General features: G+C 49.4%; 1 protein-coding gene across 2 annotated transcripts in view; it reads right to left on the bottom strand.

Moving 5' to 3' along the window:
* Positions 1-13,551, bottom strand: part of AFAP1L1 (actin filament associated protein 1 like 1) — a 56,690-nt gene extending 43,139 nt beyond the window's left edge. For both annotated transcript variants that reach the window (XM_032851501.1, XM_032851502.1), the window contains exon 1: positions 13,475-13,551. In XM_032851501.1, the coding sequence (XP_032707392.1) occupies positions 13,475-13,490 (16 nt within the window). In that variant the 5' untranslated portion in view covers positions 13,491-13,551. The remainder of the gene's footprint in view (positions 1-13,474) is intronic.
* Between the last annotated feature and the right edge of the window lie 231 nt (positions 13,552-13,782).

The raw sequence follows: 13,782 nt of genomic DNA, 5'->3' as shown, positions 1-13,782 counted from the left end.
ATCACAAGTAGGCAGAGAGGCAGGCAGAGAGAGAGGGAAGCAGGCTCTGAGAAGAAACTGAGGCCTAGAGAGGCTAACGAAATTTCTGGAGGTCCCAAGTGCCAGGTTTGAAACATTCCGGTTTCTCAGTCCACCGTGTTTTAGTGTAGAGGAAAAAACACAGGCTCTAGAGCCAAAAGCTCAGAGCTCAAGTCCCAGCTCCACACTTAATGGCTGTGTGACCTTGGACTAGTTGCTGCATGTCTCTGGGCCTCAATTTCCTTAAGATTAAAGTGGAGTGATGGTGGCTGCCCTACCCACCTCTCACGCCTCTTATGAAACTCAGATCTGACAATGTCTGTGCAAAGTGGAGCACTGACGCTTTGCAGGTCAGTGAAGTGTGATTATTCATACGTATATAGATCATCCGTTCCGCCTCTCCCCCAACGAACCACAGAACCTCTGCAGGACTCAGGAGATGAGTCAGAAGAACAGCACTCCCATTCAGAAATGCAAAGGATTAGGTTGACGATGAGGCCACAGAAACCTCAGTGTGATAAAAGAACCAGAAAATCATCAGTAAATGCCTCAGGCTGCACTCTTAGGAACATACTCTGTACTTATCTTTGTTAAGTTTGATGGTTTTTTTTTTAAGTCACTTTTTACTATTTCTTACCTATTTTCACTATCTGACACCATGGTATTTCCTCTGCATGGCTTGTTCTCCTCTAACGGCTGCCAAATACTGTGCGGCCTGATTCAGCGTCTGCCTCTGCTGTCCAGTGCCCAGCACAGTAAAGGGTGCACAGCAGGTGCACTGGGGACAGAATAACTGACAACCCAGAACTCAGAGAAGGACCTCGGACTAGGGAGAAGACCAGGTAAATCCTACCTAGGACAACTGTCTCCAAGAGCAGAAGGGCTCATGGCGGGGGCGGGGGTGGGTGAGGGAGGCAAGGAGGGGGAGCAAACTTGTCCCCTGGGGGTACCGGGGGCACTGGGGGATAGAGCTGCACAGTAGCTCAAGACCACACCAACTTGAGGAAATCTGAACTAAGAAGAGAGGCAGATGTCCCTTCCAAGAGGGGCTGAGCCCCAGGGGGACAGCTCTTTTGCAGGGAGGTGGAAAAAGAGTCAGTACAGTGGGGAGGTGAGACATGGGCACCAGAGTAACACCTGGGATTTGCCTTTCCTAGCTTGGAGACCCAATGTAGGAGATGTCACCTTAGTTTTGTCATCTGTGACTCAGAGATCATGAGAGGGCTCCCCTCAGAGGTTGTGGTAAGTGGAAAGGGAGTCAGCCTAGCCATTCCTCCCTTCCTCTCTCCCGCCTTCCCTTTCTCCCCTTCCCCTCCTTGCCTGCAGAAACCTCCCACTGCCAGCTCTGGATTGGTGCCTGCCAGGTGCCCAGGACTCCAGGCCGCAGGGAGTGCAGGCATCCTGGGGCAGGCTCTTGGAGACCCCCAGGCTGATTCCTGTCCCCAGGGCTAGGGCAAGGCTCCAAGAAAGTGATGACAGAAGGTCCTGGGGATGGGGGACTTGAATTGCAGAGAGCCCCAGAAAACGTCTCCTCTGTTTCCACATCAGACCAACGATTCTACACATTAACTCTATTTGAAAATGGATAGACTCTGAAGTTTTAAGTTTCTCTGTTCTTAACCGAAACACAGAGGTGAGCTAATGTTACCCAGTCTGCTGTTTGTGTGCCGTTCCTAACTGGTCACCTCCTTCCAGTCTCAACCTTCCCACTGGCACTGAGCTCACTGCTGCCCCTAACGATTTCCCCCAACGGCAATGCACCTGCCCGATTGACAGCTCCCCAGGGCCCCGACACCAGTTTCCTCTGTAACATAGATGACCGAAGACCTTCCCATGTGCTCCCTATGGCTAATCCCCGATTCCTCTGTCGTTTCATCCCTTCCCAGGATGGGCACAATCTAGAGGGAAAGCAGAATCTAGAGGGAAAGCGGCTACAGAGGGAACTTGAATCCCAACTTCATTCATTAAGAGAAGTGATCATTTACAAACCTGTATTTTAAGTATTAGGCATTATTGTTTGTTTGTTTGTTTTTTTAAACTAAATGCTTCCTGTGTGCTGAGTGCCTTCCTTGCATGAAGCCAATGACCCCTTAGGGAGACAGGAGATTGTGATCTCCATTTTTAGTTGAGGAAACTGAGACCCTGGGGCATTAAGTGGACGAGGGGAGCTAGGATTCAAATCCTGGGCAACTTGACACCACAGCCAGTGCACGGAGCTCTTGCATTATGCTGCTTCAGTCGTTAGTTACAAATCCCAGCAACCCGGCTTCTCAGGGACTGGCAGAGGCCCAGCTGGGGACCTGGAAGATAAAGCCCTCCTCTGTTGAAGGAACACCTCTACCTGATCTTCTGGGCTGTAGGCACGCCCACCCTGTTGCACACTGAGCACAATTCTGGGGCTTTCTTCTTTTCACTCTGGCTTTTTCTCTACCTACATGCTGCCTCCCCAGGGTTTCTGAGGTTCCTGGCTAGAAAATGCCCCTTGAATGCTCTGTATTCCCTGATGGACACGGAGCAGAGAGGACCTCATGTCACAAGCATGGGGGCCTTGCTGGGAGACTCGGGTGCAGGGACTCTGAGCTTCCCCTCCGCCACACCTCAGAGCTGCATCTGGTTGCTGGCCATGAGGAAACTCGATCAGTCTTTCCGGATTCCCAGCACACTCCTAGATCAGTTTTCTTCTGGGTTCAAGTGGAGCTAAAAAAATCCCCCTTGGTTTCATATCAGCTGCATCTGCTCTCAGCAAACCCTTCAACAAGAATGGGCAGGGAGAATAAATATTTATTCTACAAACGAATAAATCTGATTCCATCTTCAAAAGAAAACTGCTGTATAAATTATCATAATTTCTCCATTCTAAGATGGCATCGATTTAAAGATGTTTTATCTGCCTAATAACAGCTTTTGGGAGGAAAAACAGAAAAATGAACTAACTGATATATCAGTTGTGAGACATGGTCTATTTTTTAAAAAAGGTGCCTCGGTATCAGTTAATTTTTTTTTTCTAAACATGGTCCAATTCAATTCTCATTTTATTTTTTTTGGGGCTCTGGTATTCTCAGAAAAAAAAGCTCCCAAGCCTTGCTTAACTACTGTGAGACATGGCAGGTTATCAGCAAGTGTCTTGGCCCCCTTGCAGTGCTGTTTAGCGCTGTGGGCTGCTGGCTCAGCGCGGGTATGGCATGGCCACCCGTGCGCTAATGGCAGCTCTGAGGCCCCCAAAGCCAATGGACGTGATTTCTCCCCAGCAGAGATTACGTCCGAGCTTGCAGATACCTCACGACCATGCTGGTGGTCCCATGGAAAGCCCGTTGGAGCCCATCATAGAACCTGAGGCAAGACACTGCCCCTTGAACCTCAGTTTCCCCAGGTGTAAAACAAGAGTCATAGCGTAAGATAGGTGGTCTTCAAATGTTCTTCTAATGGAGTTATGGGAACTGTGGAGCTTCCTTCAGGGCTGCCTTGGGCGTAGGAGGGATGGAATGGACTGTACTGCGTTCTCACTCCCACTTGACTCTGAACAGTTCTATTGCTTAAGATTTTGTTTGCAGAAGGATTCTGGGACTAAAAGTAGTTTGAAAAACATGAGTGAATGGCCTTCTGGGGTCCTTCCAACACTACTCTTGAATACATACTCTTGTATGGTCTAAAGGATAGAGCTTCCTTTCTTAGTCTGGACACCGTCAGAATCCTTCTTAGCACAGTGCTCTGGGTCGATACTCCCAAACTCCTTGTAGTCTAATCCAAGGGTTGGCAAACTTTTTCTATGAAGGACTAAATAGTACGTATTTTAGGCTTTACTGACCACATATGACCTCTGTTACAAGTACTCCACTCTGCTCTTGTAGTGAGAAAGCCATTGACAATGCATAAGGAATGGGTGTTTCTGTGTTCCAATAAAACTTTATTTACAAAAGCTGGTGATGGGCTGGATTTGGCCCGCAGGCCAAGGTGCGAAGATCCCTGCCTCATAATACTAATCCTTTGACCAGACAGACGAAGAAACTGAAGGCTACGGAGGGGTTCTAGGAACTGGGTTTGCTTGGGATCCCTGTCTCCCAGACAGCGGACCTGCTTCCACGGCCCCACACGGCTCATTTAGCCATGAGTCTTAGCCCAATTTCAACTGCGGGCTACACGTTTGAGGGCATGGTGCCTGGAAAAGACACGTGCCCCACTTCTCTCTCTCAAGAGATCAGTTTTCCCCGAGGCTCTAAGAGGGCTATAAAAAGCCACGGAGCGGGCTGTCGACAAATTCCCCAGAGCTGGAATGACTGCAATGTGGTGCCACATTCTGTCCCCGCTGCGGCCTGACAGCTGCTCCGGGGAGGAGAATCGCGCCGGACGGGCTCTGTACCTCCACCCTCAGCTGGGGCGAGGCTGGGATTACCCAAATGGAATTTTAGATGGAGGACAAGCCCTGCCTGGGGCCTCTTTCTTCGTTCCAGGAGGATGAGAGCTTCTTGAATCCTGAACACTAGAACTCTGAGGGCCACGGTGGGAGCAGGGGAAAGGGTAAAAGATAAGATCTTATGCCAGCTGCCTGGCCATATCACTCACTGACGGAAGGTGCCCTCTTTCCCTCCCCTGGTTCTTAGCACCCTCTCTGCCCCGGCCTTGAAATCCGGACCTAGTAAATCCTTGTAGCTTATCTAGCAAGTCCTCCCTATAACTGACTTGGGGATGACCCTCCAGCATTCAGTGAAAAACTGAGGTTTGGAGGTAGGCAGGGCTGCGTAAATAGAAGGACCTTTCTAAGGCTCAGTTTCTTCATCTGTAAAATGGGGATACTTAAAAAAAATATGTGCAATAAACGTTCAGTTATCTAGCGAAAGTAAATTACGGGAAATAACTTTAAAATCCAACAGAGGGCAAAGTTACAATACACATTCTTACTGAATTCCCTTGGCAGGTGAGATGGCAGTGCTCAAAAAAGGTAAGAATCACAAATACACCAAACACTGTCCATGAGTTCGCACACTGACATGAGCCACATTCCTTCATGGAGAACACACTTAATGGCCTACTGCAGATCTAGATTTTGCCATAAACTTTTTTTGTTTTTCTTTTTTAGAAGATTTTATTTATTTATTTGATGGAGAGAGAGAGAGAGAGAGATCACAAGCAGGGGGAGCAGCAGCAGGAGAGAGGGAAGCAGGTTCACTACTGAGCAGGGAGCCCGATGCGGGGCTCGATCCCAGGACCCTGGGATTATGACCTGAGCAGAAGACAGACGCTCAACTGACGGAGCCACCCAGGCATCCCTGCTGTAAACCTTTAATACAAAATCGTAGTCATACTTTTATAATTCACACACATGCCCTCGCTACACGCGGTACAGACAGTCTTAGCCATAGCCGTGGGCGGCAGTTTGGGATGGAATTTTCCGTCCAAATGAAACAATGAAACAAACGGCACCTTTGCTGTGCAGAAAGGCTAAAACACATCAAGCTAGCGGTAGTGCGAGCATGAGAGGACCCCTTGTCAAATGCAGACGCCCCGACTCCCAGGGAGTGCTCAGTGGGCTCTTCTACTGAACTCTGTGTCAAACACTGGCCATGAGAAGACAAGACCGCCCCAGACCACAGAACTCACAGATACCTAGAAGGGGCATTTCGGTTAGTGCAATAAAATCTTTTAAAAGCCAAGACTGAGGAGGGCAGCAGTCACCCCAAGTCAGAGAGGAGGTGGAAGGGGGATATGGCAGAGATGTTTGCACAACGGGGTGATGCTGAGCTGGTCTCTTTTTGGACGGGGGTGGGGGGCAGCAGAGACATCTTTCTGAGACCCAGTGTTTGCATCCGTCCAATGAGGACTCAACCGTCCACTCCACAGGGCTTTTACCAGGGTTGAGAGAAACCACAGAAGAGAAACTCAGGCTGCAGGGGTTCGCAGAGAAAGGCATTTAGTGGTCATTTTTGTCTGAATATCCATATGACACAGGTTACTTCTTGTCCATGGCAACCCCCGAGTGTATGACTGGAGAGAGAGTGGGTATGGTTACAAGAGGCTGTACAGGCTCTGAACGAAGCCTTCGCCGTGCTCACCATCCCAACACTCTGCTGCAACAGACACGACCGGTAAATGCAGAAATGCTTCTAAAAGTTATAAGTGTTATAAAAATGTATGTTCTCGTGTTGCCGAGCGAGTGGCTGAGCCAAGGCGAGGCTGTGGGATCCTGCTACAATGGCCAGACTCATGTCTACTCTGAACTGTGTGCTGAGCCATTTACTGAAGATGGGTCTCCTCAGGCTAGGGCTCACACACCCTGAGAGCCCACAGCAGAGGGCAGGGTGGGGTAGGGAAGGAGGGGCCCCAAGGTGAACACTGGCATGCCTAAAAGTCCAATGGGCACAGACTTGTTGTTGTTGGGTTTGGGGGGGATGTATTCAGATATATTATGGACTACAATAGAAAAATTGCTTGGCGTTTTAAAGATAAAATGAGACATTTCAGAAGACTACTTTGGATAAAAGATCCAGACCCTAGAGTCCCACTTGGCTGAGAAGTACACAAGACTGTGTTTGAGACAGCAGCAGGGAATCCTGGCCGGTGTTTGGGCAGGGTCAAGGGTCATGATAAAAGCAGGTCACTGCTTAAAACAGTGAGCTAATCAGACTCAGCTGGGAGCTGTGCAAAGGGCACACAAACCCAAACCTGACTCCAGACCCACTGATTAGATCTCTGGGGGCATATTTTCAGTGGGCCCCAGGGGAGGGGATTCTGATCCCAGCTGGGGTCAGACAAACTGAGAGCGGTCCTTGGGGCAGGCTGGAGAAGGTGAGAGCAGAAACAGGAAGCTCCCATCGGGTGGAGGAGAAGAAGCCATCCAAGAGACGTTTTTCAAGAATAGTCAACAGGATTTAAGGTCTTCTTGGTTGAAGGATGAAAGCAAAGGAAGCAATGAGTAACGTTGAAGCCTCCGTTTCTGTGTCCCTAAGGTAAGACTCATTGAAATGGAGAATCCTGAAGTTGAAAGTGGCCATATCCAACTTCTACGTTATGAATTTTGTATTTCTTCATTCATTAACTCATCATCTCAACAGAGGCTTTTCCAGCATTTACTACGTGCCAAGCATGAACTCTGGGTGCTAGGGAAAGAGCTGTGAACACGGGTAAGAAGGGCCCTGCCTCGACAGAGCTCACGTTCACAGCTAATTCAATCCTACGACTGATTCTCATTATGAAAAGAGCAGCCAAGGAGGAAGGAGGGCCCCTGCCTGGGAGATTGGGATAGATGGCCTTGAGGAAGTCAGGTTTGAGCAGACAGCAAAGTATAAGCAGGACTGAGCAGGCAGAGCTACAAAGCCCAGTGTGTGGAGACCCCCACAGCCAGAGACGGACAGGGAGCAAAGCAAGCAGGTGACAGGGCAGCATCCTGAGGACCGACGTGGAGATTTTCGTTTATATCTTAAAAACACTGAGAACCCACTGAAGGGTTGAAGCGTGATCGGATCTATAGTTTAAATGACTGTCTTTGATGGCGTCAGGTCCTCTCCTTTCTGAATTCTATCCTTGAGTATAATTTATAAGACCCACTAAAAGTTATGATAAAGGGCAGTTTTTTCTTATTTATTTATTTTTTTTAATTTTTAAAAGACTTTATTTATTTATTTGACAGACAAAGATCACAACTAGGCAGAGAGGCAGGCAGAGAGAGAGGGGGAAGCAGGCTCCCTGCTAAACAGAGAGCCCGATGCAGGGTTCAATCCCAGGACCCTGAGATCATGACCTGAGCCAAAGGCAGAGGCTTAACCCACTGAGCCACCCAGGTGCCCTGACAAAGTATAGTTTAAATAAAAGGTGGATACTTCAGGCGGAAGTCCCATTCTCTACAGTTCACAAAAGGGCCATGCCTAGAGAAGCCACTTGAATATTATGTGACGGCTGTTCTTAGTTTATATGTGACTATGATCCCCATAGGAAGCATTCCGTGATTCCCTGATCTGTGGCCACTCAGCCTCTGCTTCCTATGTCCCTGGCCAACTTCAGTTCTCGTAGTGGATAATTCTTCTCATTTATGTGCTTCTCCTAGATCAAGCCCAAATCAGCCTCTCTTTGAGCTCCTGTACAGCCTTCTGGAGAGTGGTTCTATTATCTCTTCTACCGGACTGATCCTGTGTCCCCCTTTCAAATTCGGTCTTGTTCACAAACAGCCCCATTTCCTCCAAAATCTCTTCACGTTGTTGTGTTGTTAACAGAAAAAGAGAAACAGGAAAGGTGATTTGATTTGGTGGTGAATAAGAGGAGTTCAAAACCGGGTCACTTGGAGGTTGAGATGACTTCTGCATGGAAATGCACCATAGGCAGGAGGTAAATAATGCAGGATTGGACCCAACTCATGGCTGAAGACGGACCCTGAGCATCACCCTCGAGGAGGTGTGGCTCTCTACATAAGGGAGTATAGAGAGATGGCTGAGAGTGTGGGGAGAGAGGGGCAAGGGTCTTTAAAGAAGAAAAAGCAAGTGAGCCAGAGGGCAGCACGGAGAGTAGCAATTCGTGAGCACCTGCCATGGGCCAGGTGCTGGGCACTGTGCAAATGATATCACGGTCCAGTTTCCCAGTTCTGGGTGTCATTCTTCCAGCTTTGCAGACTGAGGCGACAAGGCTTAGTTGGTTAACTTGCCTGAGGGCTGGAGAAGTCCAGAGGCTGTGAGCACTGATAGCAGTGGGATTGAGGGACAGGAGGAGATGCAAGAGACACTAGGAGGGTTGGAGCAGTGGTTATTTAATGGAGACTTATTTGATTCCAAAATGCATGCTTTCTTCATCTCCACCAAGTAGCAGAATACATTTAGAGGAGTCCATAGTGGGTCAATAACACTACAGAGAAGTCCAGGGGATGGGACTCAGAGGAGGGGAAAGATGAAACAACATGGAACTATTTGTGACCCAGAAGAGCGGGCTTTCTGCAGAAGGTGTGATTGGAAGGGAGAATGCAGGCAGCGCACAGGGCGTGGGGGACGGGGCTGGAGGCTGACATGCTGACTGTATACTTGAGAAGTTTGGCCGAGAAAGGAAGGAGGAAAACACTTAGGGGTAGAGGGCATGTGTGCATGCGCGCGCGTGAGCAGGGACTTTAATTTTTTGTTCAGTTGCACGTTTTTTTTTAGAAGGGTAAGAGAAGTATGAGAAGCGGATGGTATCCAAACACAGGATTGTTTTTCCCAAGCAAAGATCAGAATGGAGTAATGATAGGCTTCTGGCAGAGGTTAGGGAGGGAGGAACTTACTTGGCAGAGTTCTCACCCATGTGAGAAGGGGGGTTTGAAACTGATATTTGAGGGAGAGGCAGAAAAAACCTTGACTACAATGGAGAAGCCAAACACCATGGAGACTGAGTGGGATAAGGTCATAGAAGCAGTGCCCAATGACAGCAGAAGCCTCTACATGGAAGAGAGTAAGTTCAAATCTCATGGCCCCATGGGACCACGTACACCCATTGCCAAGAGTGGCTGAAATCCAAGCAACTGTATTTGATAAATATAATAGCTATCCCTCCTGAATGTTTAAGAGCTAGCCTACATGTATTACCCTTCCCTATGACACTGCAAATGAAATGAGACTGAAGTTCAGAGAAATTAATTTATCCAACTCATACAAGATCATACAGCTAGAAAGTTGCAGCCCAAACTCAAACCCTTGGGGCATCTGGTTGTTCAGTTGGTAGAGCATGCAACTCTTGATCCCAAGGTCATGAGTTCAAGCCCCACATTGGGCATGGAGCCTACTTAACAAACCAAAACATCTCAAACCCACATTTATCCATTCTCTGAACCATTTCAGCTTTACTGAGTCTCCAGGCTGACAAAGAGGATGTCACAAAACCTATATGGATGGAAAAGATGAGTATGGTTGAGTATTCCTTTCAGAAGGCCAGTAATGGATAGGAGTAGACAATGAACTTGCATGTCAGGGAAGAGGTATGTCTGAATGGCAATTCATGGCCTTGGTGGTGGAAGTTGGGTGCTGAGTCACTGTGGAGAGCTCATTCTAGGAGTAGCTACAGGTTGCTTGGCCCATGAAAGCTGGATAAGGAAGATGTGGCTTTCCTAACATAGATCTCAAAGCTGGTCCAACAGCGGGACAATAGTTAGAATGGGTTCTTCTACCATCTCTCAAACAATAAAAATTTCATTTAATGAAAGGCAGAGTTTCAGATTATTTCTTGAGTTGCCCAGAAGACAACCTGCTCTCCCAAAGAATACAGACTACAAAAGAAATACCCATCTTGGGTTGAATTCAGCTTGTTGAAGAAGAACAAGTTGTGAAGTGGAAAAGAAAGGAACCTTGGGGAAATCAGTGACTTCTGTGAGGCAGACAAATCAGACATCACCTTGGACATTAAGAAGGCATATGACAAAATCAGGAAAATATTAGACTACAGTCTTCAAAGAGAGAATGACTTGAGAAGACTGGGAAGTTTGCAGAGGCAAACTTATATAAAGACACAGCCAGTCAGTAGGCATGAATAAATAGGATAAATAAGGGAAAATGGAGACATTGGCATGTGTATTAATATTTTACCAGTCACTCAGAGATGTCAGTTGGATGGTCCAATTACTGAAGGTCAGAGATGGATTTTCAAGAGATAAACAGCACAAAGGAGCTCCAGGGCACAGAGTAGATTATGACACAGGCCCTGTCCTTGAGTTGTGCACAAAACTGTCTAGCTCAGTTCTTAAAACAGAGTAGGGACTCAAAAATCTGTCATCAGAGTCAGACTAGCTTGTGGAAGGACCAAATGAAGCTTTATAAAGAAATTTTATTATGCAGAGTCTAATGAAAAAAGACTGTAATTACAATAGCATTTATTGAGTGGGTCCAACATGCTAGGCATTGGTTAAATTATCTTCCATGCATTTAATATTTACAACAACCCCAAGAAATAGCTATTATCAGTATCCATATATACATATTTTTTTTTAGCCTCCTATGAGGACAGAGAGTTGGTTAATTTGTCCTGTGGAAGGAGGTGTCTATGGACATCAGTCTATGATTCTCTTTGTATGATATTCATGAATTGGGAATTCCTACTGGAAGAGATTTCATTATAAGCGGTTTCTCTGTTCTGGTGTCCTACGAATCTTGCTCTATTCATGGAAAGACACACATCGTGTTAGTAGAGAAATCCTAATTCCCAGGTTTGTTTTCATTCTCAAGGCGGTTGACTTTAGTGCTGAGCTTTTGTGTTGTCATGACTGCTGAAGATCTGAGCAGCACAGGTGAGGTGTGGAAGAGACCCCTGGAGCTGGAGCAGGAAGACGTGGCATCCAAGCCTTGCTCCAGGGCATGGGCAGGTCACCTGCCACCGTGGAGGCAATCAGCAGTAAGCTTAAGATCAGGACTTTGGTTCAAATCTAGCTCTGTCCCTTACACAGCAAGTGACTGGGCAAGTTCATGTCAGTGACCCAACCTTGCTGCTCTGGACAGGAGTGTATCCCCCCTCCCCCACCAAAATCCATATGTTGAAGCCCCAACCTTCCAATATGACTGTATTTGGAGACAGGGCCTTTAGGGAGGTAATTAAGGCAAAATGAGATCATAAGGGGTGGGCCTGATAGGACTGATGTCCTTACAGGAGCAGGAAGAGAGATCCATTCCCTGCCTTCCATCTGGGAAGCTTCCATCTGGGCAGGGAAGGTAGGCACAAAGCATACAGTGCGAGAACTAACTCTTAGAATAACAGCACAATGAGATAAGAGCTGCGAAGGAGAAGGAGAGTAGGTGGGGAGAGCCTGCAGCATGGGAGAGAGTTCTAGAACGTTTTGAGTACTAACAGAGCCCCAGGAAGTCCAGCTTCCTAGCAGGAGTGCTCTGGAGACAGCCTTCTTAAGTGAGGTGTCAGTTACTAAGCATTTAAAGCTAACTGAATTATTGTCATCCTTGATCAGTCTAAGGAGGACACAGTCCGCCCACAATTCTGAGCGGACTAGATATGGATTTTTGTACTGGGGACCAGACAGGGTGATATGTGACAACTTTATCTCCGGGGTGGGGGTGGGGGCTCTTTGGTTTAGATGTACCACGTGGGAGGTGGGAAGGGAGGGCTGAGGGACATTAGAGGTGCCTCTTCTCTCTACTTTTCCTCCCTGGTGAGTGTGTATGCTCTCTGTAAACCTATCCAGGTGTCGGCTAACAGGTGAGCACTGCTTTTGGGATCACAATCTCGGTCTCCAAAACGCGAATCAGAGGCCCCGCCCATTTCCTGCCTGCCCTTCCAAGCATGAAAGGAGGTGTAGGCGGTATTTTGTGCTGAGAGCAGGTGGGTGGAAAGGTTTTCCCCAGCATCTTGAACTGGAAGCTGGGGCTTCCTAGAGCCCTGGGAAATCCTTTAGACTGGCTGTCCTGTACTGGGAGTGCCGGCCAGCTTATCCGGAAACCTCACGCACTCACCCCCGACCCCAGTGCTCTCCTAACCGCTTCCACACCCCGGTCACTCTTCCCGTCCCCCACTCCCCGCCTTGGGGGCCTCAGCACAGCAAACAAGCAGATGGAGGAAAGGTGTGAGATTATTAAGGAGGTAGAGGAATTTTCCATTAATAATAACAACAAAAAGAATAATAATGCTTCTCATGTCGGCACAGCCTTGACCAGTTTACCAAGCGCATTCCCACCTGTGATCGCTCAGCCTGGCAGAGGCGGGTGGCTGGAACCCTGGCGTTCCGATCCCCAGAGTTAGACACTGCCTCCATATCCAAGCAGGCCACTACTTCTTCGCAGACACATGCCTTTGAAGTGTCTAGGCCTTTTCTTAGGCAGGGCACCCCTCAAGGGCTGCTATCTTTTCTCATGTCAATATACACATGCCCTCTCCAATCTCTGAAACTTTTATCAAACACACTCAATTCCTGAAAAAGGGTGGGAGCAAGAAGGGGCCTTGCAGAGACCACAATGCAACTTTGTCACTAGTCCAGAGAGGTAGAAGGATTGGGTGAAGGTCACACAGCCTGGCAAAGGCAGAGCCCGGGCTCAGATATCCACGAGCACAGAGGCACGCACGCCTGTCCCTCCTCTCAATGCCCTAGGCAGCCGCAAACTCCGGTCTCCAGGGGCGTCTCGCGGGGGGGCGCACGGTGGGGGGTTTTGGGAGTGTACCTGCCAACCCCATCTTACCCTTCCAGAGGGGAATGGGGGTGAGAGGAGGTCGCTGTCCTCAGGAATCCCGTGGGGGCATTCTCTCATGAAGTTGACTCTGAGTGTGTGAAACTGATCTTACACACAGGATGCCACTCGGACCCGGGACGCGAGGGACTTATCTACACCCGTGCTGCCCCGGCGGAAGGAGGCACCTGTCTACCCTGCCCCGGGCCTCCCACCCCCGACCCCGCGCCGGCTCCGACCCCTCCTCAGCCCCCCACCCCTCTACCTCCTACTCCTCCCCTCGGGCCCCTGGATTGCCGTTCTCCCTCCCCGCCCCGCGCGGCAGCCAGTGCGGCTTCCGCGGCTCCTCTTACCCCGGCTTCGGTCCATGGCGCCGGCGGCGGTCCCCGGGCGCGCCGAGCAGGGCGCAGCGGCTCGGTTAGGGCTGGTGGCGGCCGTCGCTGCGCTCTCCCGCCCGGCCCCGCGGGAGCGCCCTCCGCGCACGTCCCCTCCCCCAGACAGGATGCCCGCCCGGCGCCCCCCCGCCCGCGCGCGCCCGCCCGCGCCCGCCCTCCACGCCGCTCCCGGAATAGACCCGGAGCACGCCTCGCCCCCTGGGCGGCTGGCCGGCCGGTGTCCCCCGGTCCCGCACACACCCACGCCACGCCCTGCCTCGCGCACG

Source organism: Lontra canadensis, unplaced genomic scaffold (genome assembly GCF_010015895.1).
Source record: "Lontra canadensis isolate GAN:19392208 unplaced genomic scaffold, GSC_riverotter_1.0 scaffold5, whole genome shotgun sequence".
Taxonomy (NCBI): domain Eukaryota; kingdom Metazoa; phylum Chordata; class Mammalia; order Carnivora; family Mustelidae; genus Lontra; species Lontra canadensis.
The sequence above is the reverse complement of the archived record's forward strand: the minus strand, read 5'-3'. Positions and strand labels throughout refer to the sequence as shown.